The 15,082-nt window shown below is 46.0% G+C and overlaps 1 protein-coding gene across 1 annotated transcript; it reads left to right on the top strand.

Annotated features, from left to right (window-relative positions):
* Window positions 1-1,057: 1,057 nt before the first annotated feature.
* On the top strand, window positions 1,058-7,554 carry LOC148123882 (uncharacterized). Its single transcript, XM_087915275.1, has 4 exons — window positions 1,058-1,434; window positions 3,108-3,173; window positions 4,576-4,650; window positions 7,189-7,554. Exons 1-4 carry the CDS (start codon window positions 1,270-1,272, stop codon window positions 7,390-7,392), a joined length of 510 nt encoding a protein of 169 aa, XP_087771401.1. The 5' UTR covers window positions 1,058-1,269; the 3' UTR covers window positions 7,393-7,554.
* The last annotated feature ends 7,528 nt before the right edge of the window (window positions 7,555-15,082 follow it).

Below are 15,082 nucleotides of genomic sequence, written 5' to 3'. Positions count from 1 at the left end.
AGTTGTCTTCACGCTCAGGAAGTTTCTCCTTAGTTCCAGGTTGCTTCTCTCCTGGATCAGTTTCCATCGGTTGCTTCTTCTCCGGCCTTCGGGGGCTTTGGAGAAGAGGTGGACCCCCCCACCCACATCCTTTGGGGCAGCCCCTCGAATACCGTTTGTGCGGATATACCGAATTGGGAGGAGGCTGTAATGAAATGGGGAGGACTTAGTCACAAGTCGCTTTTCTTCAGTGCTGTGGAAACCTTGAACGGGTGGTAGACCATTGATTGTAAGCAGAGGAAAACCTGGAAATTTCCCAACAGGGAGTACAATTAACCAGGGGAACTGCTCGCCACCAGAATTTGTGATTCTGTCATTCTTGAATGGTCACCTTGCCTGAGCAGGGGGTGGGACTAGAAGACCTCCAAGGTCCCTTCCCACTCCGTCATTCTGTAAACGGCTCCTGCTCAAGCCGGGGGTCAGACTAGATGACCTCCAAGGTCCCTTCCCACTCCGTCATTCTGTCATTCTGCAAGCATCTCCTGCTCAAACAGGGGGTCGGACTAGAGGACCTCCAAGGTTCCTTCCCGCTCCATCATTCTGTCATTCTGCAAGCATCTCCTGCTCAAACAGGGGGTCAGACTAGATGACCTCCAAGGTCCCTTCCCACTCTGTCATTCTGTCATTCTGCTAGCATCTCCTGCTCAAACAGGGGGTCGGACTAGAGGACCTCCAAGGTCCCTTCCCACTCCGTCATTCTGTAAACGGGTCCTGCTCAAGCCAGGGGTCAGACTAGATGACCTCCAAGGTCCCTTCCAACTCTGTCATACTGTAATGTTCTGCTGCCTGAGCAGGGAATTGGATTGGAAGATCTTCAAGCTTCCTTCCAACTCTGTTCTTGTTAGAAATTCTGTTTATACGACACATAGCACCCCAGACCAAACAAACAGAACCATCACCATGTGCCTTATTGCTTAACTGCTTGAAACTCTACTTGGTACAACAGAGCCGACCTTGTAAACACTGCCATCTACTGGCTGAATACTGCTGTAGTTGTTGCACAAAGATACATTCCCACAAAAAGTATTCCAAGAATTGTTCTATGTTGCTCCGTAAACCTTTGCGGAACCACAAATGATCGCCGGGAAACGTGACAACTTCTACACCATGTGAGGCCCGTTTACATTTGAGTCAGTTTGCTTTGACCAAGTGGGCAGCGGTCCCTTGGTTTGCTATCCGGTGACCAATCCCCGAAGGTCAACAGCTCTTCCCCCGGCCAGACTCCCATCGATGGGAGGAAGAGATTGGAGCCAAACCGGGGGAGGGACGACGTCACATGGCCTCTCTCGCTTCGGAGGACAAAGAGCAGAGAAACAAACACCGAGAATGAAGAACGTCTGGCTGGTCTTGGGTGTTCTCCTGGCTTTGGGGGCAGCCGCCCCCCAGGCGAAGAAGGTGAGCCCGGTCGGGGGTGGCGTCCAAAGGAGAGGGGGGGATGAAAACATACGAGCGATGAGTAGAGAGGGAAGAGTAGAAAACCTGAGCTCAGCTCCGAATCGGGTACGGATCCTCGGCACTTGTAAGTCGCGGGAAACTCGTCACCTACTGACGTTTCCTTCACGAAACCCAAGTTTTATAGTTTCAGCTTAGACGGCAAGCCGAGTTTGGGATTGCAGGCGTTTCATGACCCAGCTAGGTAACCTCATCAGTGCTAGAAGGGAAGGAGGGTTTGTGGAATGGAGGAGGAAGGGTCCTTGGGGCTCTCTGAGTGGCTGGTTTCCTTGCAGACGTCTCATGACCCAACTAGATAACAGTACTAGAAGGGAGGGGGGGGTTGCAGAGAGGAGGAGGAGGACGAGGAGGATGAGGAGGAAGGATGTGGGCTCCTTAGTGGTCTGTGAGCTTGGTTTTCTTTTTAACATGTTTCATGACCAAACTAGTAACTACATAGTAACTACATAGCCAAAAAGGCATTAAGAGCTGTTAACCTAATCTTACGTAGCTTTTTCTCTGGTAATATCACACTACTAACTACTAGGGCATACAAAACATTTGCTAGACCAATACTCGAATACAGCTCATCAGTCTGGAACCCACATTACGTATCTGATATTAACACAGTTGAGAAAGTCCAGAAATATTTCACAAGAAGAGTTCTCCACTCCTCTACTCATTGTAGACGACCTTATGCCATCAGACTTGAAATTCTAGACCGAGAAAACCTTGAATTACTCCGTCTTCGGTCCGATCTAAGTATAGTATATAAAATCATACACTGCAATGTCCTACCTGTCATTGAATAGTTCGGCTTCAATCATAACTATACAAGAGCAAACAATAGATACAAACTCAAGGTAAACCGCACCAAACTTGATTGTAGGAAATATGACTTCAGCAACAGAGTGGTCGACGTCTGGAATACTCTACCTGACTCTGTGGTTTCTTCCCCAAACCCCAAAAACTTTAACCTTAGACTGTCTACTGTTGACCTCACCCCTTTCCTAAGAGGTCTGTAGGGGGCCTGCATAAGCTCACCAACGTGCCTACCGTCCCTGTCCTATTGTTTCTTTTATTTTTCTTATATGTATCCATGTATTCATAACTATGTTTTTACTTATACCTATTACCTTGTAAGTGATTGACAAATAAACAAACAAACACCTTCAGTGCTAGAAGAGAGGAGGGTTTATGGAGAGAAGGAGGGGGAGAGGGAGAAGGAGGAAGAGGAGGGGGAGGGGGAGGAGGAGGGAAAGGAGGAAGGGGAGGAGGAGGAAAAAAGAAATAAGAGGAGGAGGAATCAGAGAAGGAGGGAGAGGAGGAAGAGAACTAGGGGGTCCTTGGGGCCTCTGGGCTGGGTTGTTTCCTTGCAGACGTTTCATGACCCACCTAGGGAACATCATCAGTACTAGAAGGGAAGGAGATTGTTTCCTTCCTGGACTGATCTGGAATGGGTTTATTCACTTCTACTAAGCTCAGCCTGAAGAGAGGATGGGAGTTGTAGTCAGACAGCTGGGTTGGGAAATGTCTTCTAATCCAACCCTCCCCCATTCCAGAGGACGGGTGTGCTTAAGCTGCCTTTGGCTACCGAGGCATTTTAGGCCAACTTTTCTCCTTCTCTCTACACACAGAGGCGAAAATGCAAGTCGTGTGTCAACAGCACCTATTACCCTGGAAGTTTCTCCATTCTGAGGTCGGTGAGTACTCGGGAGATCAAAGGAAAGGGCAGACGTTCCCTGAGTCTGAGTTGGGCAGCAAAGGTGACCGACTGACAGACAGACAGACAGACAGAGGGACAGAAATTGTATCTATCTATCTATCTATCTATCTATCTATCTATCTATCTATCTATCTATCTATCTATCTATCTATCTATCTATCTACCCTCTATCTATCTATCTTTCTATCTATTCTATACATCCATCTATCTATCTATCTATCTATCTATCTATCTATCTATCTATCTATCTATCTATCTATCTATCTATCTATCCTTCTATACATCTATCTATCTATCTATCTATCTATCAAGTTTTCGCGGGTACTTACATGTATGGTATTCAGCTTTGTTCGGGTATTTTCCCACGTCATTCTAAAAAGCCTGATGATGGCAGATGAGATTCGGCTGAAACGTTGCTACAACTTTAAAAGCGCAACTACAATGACGTGGGAAAATAGCTGAACAAAGCTGAATGCCATACATGTAAGTACCCGCGAAAACTTAAGAAAACAAATATATATATATTTTTTCTGAGGTTTTCGCGGGTATTTGTATGTGGGTCTTTGGTTATTTGGGTTTTCTCCTGCGTAAAATTGGAAGTATCTAGGCAACGTTTCGATGAAGTCTCATTCATCATCTTCAGGCTTGTGTCTTCGGCTCTGTGCTTCTTGGAGACACAAGCCTGAAGTTGATGAATGAGACTTCATTGAAACGTCGCCTAGATACTTCCAATTTTACGCAGGAGAAAACCCGAATAACCAAAGATCCACATATATATATACCTACACCTGGACCTACACACCTAGACCTACATATATATATATATGTATGTGTATGTATGTGTGTGTGTGTATATTTATATATATATGTAGGTCTAGGTGTGTTCCGGTCTTTTCCCCTGTAAGATTAAGAGTATCTTGGCGACATTTTGGCGAGGTCCCACTCGCCATCCTCAGGCTGGTGCTTTTGGCTTCGTGCCGGTACAAGCAGTGTGTGATCAGAGCTGCCGTCTCTCTCTATATATATTGGTGGGGGTGGGGCTGATGTGCTGGGCTGGTTGGTTGCGCTGCTGCCTCTTGATTGGTTGATGGAGTCGATGTTGACAGCCCATTATACCAAAGATACAAAGAGAGAGAGGGGATAGATAGAAAGACGGATAAAGGATGGATGATAGGTAGATATATATGAATATATTAGGTAGGTTGGGTAGGTAGGTAGATATTGAGGGATATAGAGATAGTAGATGGAGGGAGGGAGGGATAGAAGGTGAGATAGATAGGTGAGATAACAGAACCAAACAGAACGGAATAGGAAATAGAATAGAACCGATTTTCACGAGGCCTCCTCGCTCTCTCGTGTTCCTTTTGCTTTGGGTGCAGCGTGGAAGTCCGGAGGCAGCCATTTTCAACCAAACGGATGTTTTCCCCCTGCCAACCCTGGAATCCAGCAAGTCGGTACGTTGATCGGTGCAGAAGCTGGCAGGGGTGGGGAGGACTGGAAGGGACCCCCGGGCTCTGCCTCGGCAGGAAGTTCGTGGCTGCTCCACCCCTGGAGGTGTGCAAGAAAAGACTGGGGCAGCCTTTTTGTCTGGAATGATACAAGGCCTCCCGCTTCAGCCGGGGGTTCGGATAGATGACCTCTGAGATCCCTTCCAACTCTGGGTATTCTGTAATTCTGCAAGGGTCTCCTGCTCGAGCAGGAGGTTGGGCTAGGTGACCACAAAATGGCCCTTTCAGCTCTGTGTATTCTGTAAGTCTCCTGCTTGAGCAAGGGGCTGGACTACGTGACCCCTGAGGTCTCTTCCAGCTCTGTCATTCTGTAAGGGTTTCCTGTTCAAGCAGGGGGTTGGACTAGATGACCTCCAATATCCCTTCCAACTCTGTCATTTTCTGATTCTGTTTACGTGGATCCACAAGGGGTGAAGCTTCCATCCCTCCATCGGAGCTGCCATCTTGACCCCTTGGATCTCCCGCTGGGAATTCTGGGAGTCGAAGTCCGACCGTCTCCACTTTCTTGGAGGTTCTAGAAAGGCCGATCTAGGAGCTGGTCTCGGACACCCAAAATATCCCCACAAATGAAAGGCATCTGTCTATGCTGGGGGTCTCCATCTTGGCTATTGGAGGACGGGGGGACTTCATCACCCAGAGTCCCACAGTCTCTTGGGAGACGCCCCCCCCTCGTCTGGAGCCCCAAACTCATAATGTTAAATCCCGGGAATTTGGACGGATGGTGAGAGAGAGAGAGAGAGAGAGAGAGAGATCTGCTCTGACGTCTCCCTCCTCTCTCCCTCCCTCTTCCTCCCTCTCTCTATCTCTCCTCCCTCTCTCCTTCTCCCTCCCTTCCTCTTTCCCTCTCTCCCTCCCTCTCCCTCCCTCTCTCTCCCACTCTCCCTCCCTCTCCCTCCCTCCCTCCCTCTCTCTATCTCTCCCTCCCTCTCTCCTTCTCCCTCCCTCCCTCCCTCCCTCTCCCCCTCCCTCAACCTCTCCCTCCCTCTCCCTCTCTCCCTCCCTCTCCCTTCCTCCCTCCCTCTCTTTCTCCCTCTCTCTATCTCTCCCTCCCTCTCCCCCTCCCTCAACCTCTCCCTCCCTCTCCCTTCCTCCCTCCCTCTCTCTCTCCTCCCTCTCCCTTCCTCCCTCCCTCTCTTTCTCCCTCTCTCCCTCCCTCCTTCCCCTCCCTCCCTCCCTCTCTCTCTCTGACACACACACACAGACACACACAGATCCCTCACACATCCCACCCCTCCAAGGCAGCCACATTCCTAACCTGCTTAGAAGAAGAAAGAAGCGGAAAAAACAGCTCGGAAGCCAGGCAAGGTCCCCCGCCTCCCCTCCTCCCCTGTCTCCCCTCACTACCTCTTCTTGTTCTTGGGTTCCCACAGGCCGCCATGTTGGCGGGGCAGCCTGTGTTCCCGCGCAGCCTGGATTAATTGCTTGGGGGCTCTGGGGTCACCAAAATTTTCTCAGAGGCCACCAGTGGGCCGTGGCCCACTAGTTGGCGACCGCTGGTCTGGAGGACCTATAATCAGTGGGTGGGATTCTCCCTGTTCGGGCCGGTTTGGACAAACCGCTAGTGCCAATGATCAGCTGGCTCCAAAATGGTTCCCTCCGACAATCGATCGTGTGGGCCGCTCACCCGCCGCTGCTCTATGCTCACCTATATCTGCTCAGCTGGTTCGCATGGCAGAGCGGATTGCCATGTCAACTCCTAAAATACGTCTACGGTCTTCTTAGAGTGGCCAACAGAAAGGGAGGGAGGAGCAGTGCGGCAGATTGGAAATCGAGAGTGCATTCCGTCAATGTTTTCAGAGATAGTAACTAGGTGACTGAAGTTTCTGCCGGACAAAATTCAAACTGGAGAGCCTGATTGATGACTCTGGGCTATGGAGGTGTCCCATTGGAGGATATGAATTGGGATACACCCAGGGGGTGGGGTGGGGGAAACCAGGGTCTAGTGGTCAGGATTCCGGCAGTTACCCCATTTCAATCATGAGTCTCAGCCAAAGAATTCAAAAGGATTTATGGGAGTCAACATGTCCGGCACTGCCTGGGTGCAGCCGACTCTGAGGCACGTCATTCCTTGTCACTCTTCACCCTGGTTTCCCCACCCCACCCCCTGGGTGTGTCATCAATCATATTCTCCAATGAGACACCTCCATAGCCAAGAGTCATCAATCATATTCTCCAATTAGAATTTTGAAACTTCAGTCGCCTAGTTACTATCTTTGAAAATATTTATGGAATGCACTTTCAGTTTCCAAGCTGCTGCACTGCTCCCACCTCCCCTTCTGTTGGCAGCTCTAAAAAGACCAGAGGGATATTTTATGAGTTGATATGCCACTCCTCAGCTGTGTTACTTCCCCGAAGTAACACTGAAGGTAAGTTATTTTGAAAGCTGAGCACGCCCTCACCTGGGCAATCAGTGAACCGGTTGTTACACCAGCAGCCTCCCACCGTCGCCTATAATCCACTCCCTTCTCCTGTTTCCTCCTGCAGGTTGAGCTAAGGTTGGACCGGAGGACCAAGAGGGAATCCCTGACCCCGCGCCGGGGGAGGAAGCGGACTGGGCCCAGGCCCCCCTGCCGGGGTTGCTATTCCTGGTTGACCATTGTGGCTCCACCTGGTCAGGTGACCTACAACAGGACGTCCAACGACACCAATTCCTCGGAGTCGGAGGAATGGTCCAGTGAAGGGGATTAGCCCCCCATCTCACCTCGTACGGGGGGGGGCTTGCTTTCCTGCCTTCCCCCACTTCCCCAATCTGGGGAAACTGGACCCCCGAGGAGCCTCCTGACCCATATAATGTGTGAAATTAACCCCCCCCCCAAAAAAAATGCAATAAAGGGAAAAGGTGAAAAACGAGCTTTCTCGTGATGTTAGAAGCACACCTGTGCGCTGTATGGATCAAGCCCACAATCTGGACCAGGCGGGTGGGGTCTCCATCTTCACACCTCCCTTGGATCTGATGTCAGAAGTGTTGCGTTCGGCATGAGGAAAAGTGGGGAAAAGGGGGGAAAAGGGAAAATAATGCTTAATGGGGGAAAGTGAAAGTTTGCTTCTCGGACACAAGGCCGTTTCCACCCTGGAGAGGATTGCAACCTCAAGACATCTTGCACTCAGAGCGCCCGCTTTCCAAAATATGTCTTCTTCGAGCGCGATTGGACAATGGGGTGTGGTGTGTGTCTCTCTCTGTGTGTGTGTGTGTGTGGGAGCAATGACAGGATGTAGCTAAGATGGGGAACATTCCACCCAGGGATTTGCCGCCCGCGAACTTCAGTTCCGAGTTGGCTTTGGAGTAATTCCCTTGATTTTCAGGAGACTATACCTTCATCGACAAACTAGCAGGGTACCCGTGCTTCGCTACGAAACTATGTGGTCGGGCTTAGTTTGGGGGGAGGAAAATAAGGGGCGGGGGGCGAAATTCTGCCTCTGCCTACCAGCATCCACCAGCATTCATATCTGGCTAGAGTCCTGTCAATGTGAGAGTTGAGGGCTGTTTGGAAATTGAAACCGTAATTGCTGTGTGAGCAAGGAGACAGCAAGGAGCCTGCTCTGGACTAAAGCTGTTTAGTGTTGTGAAACTGAAACTGAAACTCCTCTGCTTGTGTTTTGCCTTGGGAACAGATTTCTTTTCAGGTGGGGAGGGGGAGTAGAACTCCTTAGCATCAGAGCGTGTTAATTGCTGTAGAAGAAATACTAAGGAAATACGATTGATTCGGTGGTCATTTTGAAAAATCCTTTCTTAGTGAGCCCCTAGAAGCCAAGAGGAACATCCGGGCCAAATGTCAAGTTTCTAGGCTTTTACGGTTCTGGAGATTTTGTGATGATGCATGAGGGGTATTTTGCTTTTATATATATAGATGAAGTTAAAGATCGGTCTGGCTTAAAGGTTCGAGTTGGAGCAAGCCTGGCCCGTACAATGTTTACTTATCGTAAGAAAAACAGCCCATCATTCCATTTTATTTACATTTATTTATATTTCATACTTCTTCACCGTCCACCTAGCGACTTAATGACAGCGGGATTCACTGAACAACTATGGCAAAAGAGGACGTAAAATCAGGTGTGACTGAGTTAACAACCGCCTTGGTTAGCAACATAAAATTCCTGTTCCAATTGTGGCTGTAGACGAGTATGCAGAGTATGCTCGACTTATGCCCAGAATGGAGGCCAAGATTTCTGCTACTAAGTGAGACACTTGTCTTTGAGTTTTGCCTAATTTTACCACCTTCCTTGACCCCGTTGTTAAACGAATCGCTGCAGCTGTTATGCTTATAACACAGGTTTTAAGAGAAACTGGTTTCCTCATTGAGTTTGTTCATAGGAAGGTCCCAAAAGAGGATTGAGTGACCCAGGGACACTGCAACCGTCGTAAGTATGAGTCAGTTGCCAAGCATCTAAATTTTGATCCTGTGACTCTGGGACGCTGCAACTGTCATAAATACGAGTCGGTTGCCAAAAAGTCCCTTTTTCCAATGCTGTGTGTCACTTCGAATGGGCACTAAATGAATAATTGTAAGTCGAGGACTAGCTGTACAATATAGGGGCTCATTGGGGTAAGCTTTTGTTTTTTTGAAGCCATGGGAACTGGAGGCTTAAGACTCACATTTAATAAAATGAGAACAGATAAAGTTTGATGGACAACAAAGTGACCAGTGGTGGGCAATGCTGCCGGTTCGGACCAGTTGTAGCGAACCAGTTGCTTCAACTATCAGCTGGCCCCACCCTATCCTGTCCTATATGTCTGTGTTTTTCAGCTCAGCTGATTCGCACAGCACAGTGGATTCCCACGCCTCAGCTGTTTTACTTACTGGGTGTCAGGATTCTGGCAGTTACCCCCACTTAAATCAGGAGTCTCGAGCCAAACTTCCAAAATTTCCAAAGGATTTATGGGGAGTTAACATGTCTGGCACTGCCTGGGTGTAGCCAACTCTGAGACACATAATTCACTGTCACCCTTGACCCTGGTTTCCCCCACCCCCTGGGTCAATCACAGTTCATATTCTCCAATGAGACACATCCAGGGGTGGGATTATACCTGTTCACATCTATTCCTAGAACCGGTTGTTAACCTTCTAAGCAGTTCGGAGAACCGGTTATTAGAAGAAATTACTGGCCTAATCCTGTAAGGAAGGCAGGAAGGAAACATTCTGGTGTTGCTTACAGAAACTGCCTCTCTGTTAACCCTTATTACATTCTTGGCAGGACTAGACTTCCTATCTCAGGAATGTTTTTTTCCCCCTCCTTTGCTGGTACTTTGCTTGTGTGGAATGACCATTCAAAGGTACAATGGCACTGAAAAAAGTGACTTATGATCGTTTTTCACACTTACAACTGTTGCAGCAGCCCCACAGTCATGAGAGGCCAGGCGAGGAGATGCGTGCCTCGATGTGAGTGATAGTGAGTTGGCCATGCCCAGCCAATAACATTTAATGGATAGGTAATTAATATATAGCCACGTCCACCCAGTCACATGACCACGTCCACCCAGTCACACGACCACATCCACCCAGTCACATGACCACCAAGCCCATCAACTAAGCCATGCCCACAGAACTGGTTGTTAAAAAATTTGAATCCCACCCCGGACACATCCATAGCCCAGAGTCATCAATCATGCTCTCCAGTTTGAATTTTGCGCATTATTTGATGCTATGTTACCATGTACTGTTTACTTAGTTAATAGTTAGCTGATAGTTGTGAGATTATCAAAAAAATAAAACAGCAGACTGTGATAATCAGAATCCATAACAGGCTATCTATTTAATAGATATTGCAGTATCGACCCCCGATCTCCCAGGCTGCAGTTTGGGAGAAAGGAGACACCCCTTCCAGTAAATACAACCTTATATAGGATTATCATATTTAAAAGGTTACTTAACACTTCATGTTTTGCACCCATAGGAATTACAGACTCTCATAAGAAATCCATGGAAATCCCGCAACTTTCTCCACTTCACCACATCATCAGATTTCCTGTTTTCTACTTAAAGGATTACACAAGACTTCATTAATAACTCTTATAATGTCAAGATGACCCTTTATGCATCTCAGACCAAGCTAAGGACATAATATTTTGCAATTCTACATACCTTTAGCAAAACAAACACATTCATAACAAGTTATATAAATGTTTTGATCTCTAAAAGTTCGGCTTAAGAGCAAACATGGAGACTGTCTTGCTCTTTATATTCTTAGGTGTATAAGGTAAATTTCCATATATAATAGTAGTGGAATTTATAATTCCAGGCAGGGTGTGTGCTGGTTAGACAGTATATACTTAGTTGAGGAATGAGAGCTGCCCCCTTAAGGGACTGCTTCATGGGAAATGTAGTTAATACCTCATGGGAGATGTAGTTCATGTCATGTGATCACATCGGTAATCCTGATTGGTTACTGACTTGATCTCTGGTTGGGCTGGGGGAATTTTTTGGGCATTCTTACCTGGACCCCGAATCGAACGGGAGATTTTGTTAGGAATGTAAGATACCTAACAGGTATTTGGGTTGGAAATATATAAACCAGGATAAACATTTTAAAACTGTCTCTTTAAGAAAATGCAAAACTGTAATTGGGTGTGTTTTCTCAAATGGCCATAAGATGGAGCCAGAAACCTGGGTTGTCTCAGTGTCTCAGTGAGTCTCTGTTTCCTTCTGTTGGAGAGAGTTGTCGTTCCTCCTAAATGACTGTTACTGATCGTTGATGTAAGTCTGTTACTGAACTGTTTTTTGATACTGGACTTCGATATTTGGATTATCCCTGGACTGAAAACTGATTGCTTTACCTGTGAATGACTTGGACTGCTTATCTTGGACTGTGCTTGAACGTTTATTGGAAGTAAAAAACCTACATTTACTGTACAGTGTATCTGTGTGTTGTCTGTGCGTTATTCTTCCCTACTGTCGCTACGTCTCCCTGTATGCGCTCATTCTCCTAACAGGAATTACCTCAACCCTGGTTATGGGCCCAGGCTCAGATAACTGAGAGTTGGTGTGAATACACAGTACTGTATACAGACAGCTGTTTACTGATTAATTGTGGGTTACTATCCTAGTAAAGATGGCACAAGACACTTCAACAAGTCTATCATTGATGGAGCAAACTAGGTTTCCTGGTCTATGAAGTGCAGTCTACTTCTGCGTAGAGGTTGTTTATGGAATGTAGTTCAAGACCCACCGGATGTAAATGCTTGGGATCCAGAAAATGAGGACTATGCCAAGAAGCTTGCTGACTTTGAACAGAACAACAAACGAGCTCTTTGTATAATTGGACTAACACTGAGTGACAAGCAGCTAGTCCATATTCATGGAGAAGAGTCTGCTGCTAGGTGTTGGGAGAATTTGAAGAGGATTTATGTTCGTGACAGTGTAGGTGCACACATACATCTTACACGTAAACTGTTTAGAGCACGTCTTCTGAAAGGTGGAGATATGTTAGCTCATTTAAACTTCATTAAAAGAATTTTTCAAGAGCTACATGAACAGGAACTGATATTTTCAGAGGTGCATCAAGTTTACATCATTCTTTCCTCATTGGATGAAAGTTATTATGATTACCTATCTTCACTGGAAGTCCTGCCCAGAGATAAACTGACATTAACTGACATAACTGAAAGGTTGTTAGAAGAAGCAAGACAGCTGGATAGGGACCAATTGAAGAAGGAACAACCACAAGAAGAGAATTTGTCTTCAACTGCCTATACTGTTAGGAAATGTTTTTCTTGTGGGGCTAGGGGACATATAGCTAGATTCTGTAAGAAGGGAAAATTTGTAAGAACAGAATACTGGCAAACAGCAGAAGGCCAAAAAGAATGTTAGTTTAGCTATGTCTAGCAATTCAACTGTAAACCATGATTTGTGGGTTGTTCATAGTGGAGCATCACAATGCATTACTAAAGATAGAGAAAGGTTTGTAAAGATGTCCACATGTATCATTGGCAAATGGATGGAAGATGATGGCATCAGGTGACGGTACTGCATATTGTTCTTGTATAAACGAACATTTAACTATGTTATATATACCTAAACTGAAACTTAATTTATTATCAGTAAGGGCTTTAGTTAATCTTGGTTATGTAGTAACCTTTAGGGGAGATAATTGTATAATAGAGAAAGAGGGTAAAAGTGTTACTGCTACTTTAGAGAATGATTTATATGTGATACATGATGACCAGTTGAAGATGGCTAACTCGGTTTATAACAATGTTAAGCCACATGATGAATGTATACATTTACAGCATAGATGTCTAGGGCACATTAATTTCAAAATGCTCAAACAAACTGTTGAATTGTCAGAAGGAGTAAAATTGAAACCCTTTAGCAAGTATTTAAACTGTAATGCTTATAGCCAAGAGAAAAATACGGTTACTCCTGCAAACAGACTTAATGGGTTTAAGACCAAAGAACCTTTAGAGATTGTTTTTGCTGAAATAATTGGCCCTAAGAAACCTAGTTTGGGAGGTGCCTGCTATATTTTGAGTATACTCATGATACGGTTTCCGCTATCTTATAATTATTGTGTTTTCTCAAACGGCCATAAGATGGAGCCAGAAACCTGGGTTGTCTTAGTCTTAGTCTCAGAAGAAGTTTCAGTGAGTCTCTGTTTCCTTCTGTTGGAGAGTATTGCCGTTCTTCCTAATTGACTGATATTCATGGATTTGATGTAAGTCTGATACTGAACTGTTTTTTACATTGGACTTTGATATTTGGATTATCCCTGGATTAAAAAACTGACTGATTTACCTGTGAATGACTTTGAACTGCCTATTTTGAACTTTGCTTAAAACCTTTATTGGAAGTAAAAACCTACATTTACTGTACAGTGTATCTGTGTGCTGTGTGTGTATTATTCAAACACTCCTCTCAAATACGTCTCCCTGTATGCGCTCATTCTCCTAATGGGGAGTTACCTCAACAGATTTCCTTTGCTATAATGCTCTAGGATAACCCTCTTTTCACCCTATTGTGGCAAAGATTGGACATTAGATGAATCTCGACACAACTCTTGAGTTATACTTTGAGGATCCTAATAAAATCCAATAAACTAACTTTGCATGGAAGCCTTTGTAGGGTTTAACTGCTAGCCCAGGAACTTTGGGGACATGAAAGTGAAAGTGGCAGAAACCTCAGTCACCTAGTTACTATCTTTGAAAATATTTATGGAATGCAGTTTCGGTTTGCAAGCAGCTACACTGCTTCCCCTCCCTTTCTGTCAGCAACTCTAAAAAGAACCATAGAAATATTTTATGAGTTGACACTGGGGCTGCTCTAGAAAGTAAACTGTAGTGCTTGAAATGGATGAAGCGCGCTCTTATAAAGAACAGTTAGTAAAAAATATTTTTTGAATCCCACCACTGGAAGCAACCACACATCAAAGAGAGGGATAAACATGGTTGGCTCTAATCTTGGTCAGGAATGAGAACCGAAAAGGCCAAACCAACATTTGAAGAAGCCATGGCTTGCTTGAGAAGGTGGGGAAAAAAACCAGAAGGTTAGGATCGGGTGAAATTCAGGAGAACCTCAAAAGAAATGGACCTTCAAGAACAGGGGTCGCCAACCTTTTGGATCTCAGGGACCACCAAACTCATAATTTTAAATCCCAGGGACCACTAACTAGCTCTGTGGGTGTGGCCTAATTTGTGGGTGTGGCTTGCTGGTCATATGACTGGCTGGGCATGGCTGGTATGTAAATATTATAAATATTTATATAAATATTGAATTTTTTATAAAAAAGAGAGCAACTTTTACCCAAAATCAGGCAAAGCAGGCAGGCAGATTGAGTTGCTCACAGAATCATTCAGTGATCTATCTATCTGCCATCGGCTAGCTCAGCCTGTCACATAAAATTTGCTTGCTGTGAGTCTGCACTGAAAAATAAAACCTTCAGTCCTAAGGGAGGTTCGGCTGATCTAAAGACTAGCTAGAAAGCAAGAAATCCAACCGTTTCCTGCTTCCTAGCTAATCTAAATCTCCTGGCACAGCAGAACAGCTGATGGTCGGAAAAAGGAAAAATAGCAACTTAGCAGGTAAGTTTGCTGGGTAAGGAGTGAGTGGGCGGGAGGGTTCCCGCGGGCCATGTGGGCGATGCAGCCTTGTGTTTCTGCACAGCCCGGATTAATTGCTTTGGGGGTGCTCTGGGGGTGAGATTTCTCTGCGGCCCACCAACATTTTCTTGCGGACCACCAGTGGGCTGCAGCCTACAGGTTAGCGACTGCTAGACTAGATGACCTCCAAGGTCCCGCCAAGTCTCATTCTATGATTCTGTAAGGGCCTCCTCCTTGAGCAGGGGTCTGGACTAGATGACCTCCAAGGCCCCTTCCATCTCTGTCATTCTATGATTCTATCAGGGTCTCCTGCTTGAACAGGGGTCTGGACTAGATGACCTCCAAGAT

The sequence above is a fragment of the Pseudonaja textilis genome, chromosome Z, assembly GCF_049901715.1.
Source record: "Pseudonaja textilis isolate UNSWEBS1 chromosome Z, rPseTex1.2, whole genome shotgun sequence".
Taxonomy (NCBI): Eukaryota; Metazoa; Chordata; class Lepidosauria; order Squamata; family Elapidae; genus Pseudonaja; species Pseudonaja textilis.
The sequence above is the reverse complement of the archived record's forward strand: the minus strand, read 5'-3'. Positions and strand labels throughout refer to the sequence as shown.

Excerpts from the sequence above, each read along its gene's own strand:
- LOC148123882 (XM_087915275.1), top strand. The coding sequence starts at position 1,270 with ATGGGAGGAAGAGATTGGAGCCAAACCGGGGGAGGGACGACGTCACAT. Across the intron at positions 1,435-3,107 it reads CCGCCCCCCAGGCGAAGAAG|AGGCGAAAATGCAAGTCGTG; the intron begins GTGAGCCCGGTC and ends CTCTACACACAG. Across the intron at positions 3,174-4,575 it reads GTTTCTCCATTCTGAGGTCG|CGTGGAAGTCCGGAGGCAGC; the intron begins GTGAGTACTCGG and ends CTTTGGGTGCAG.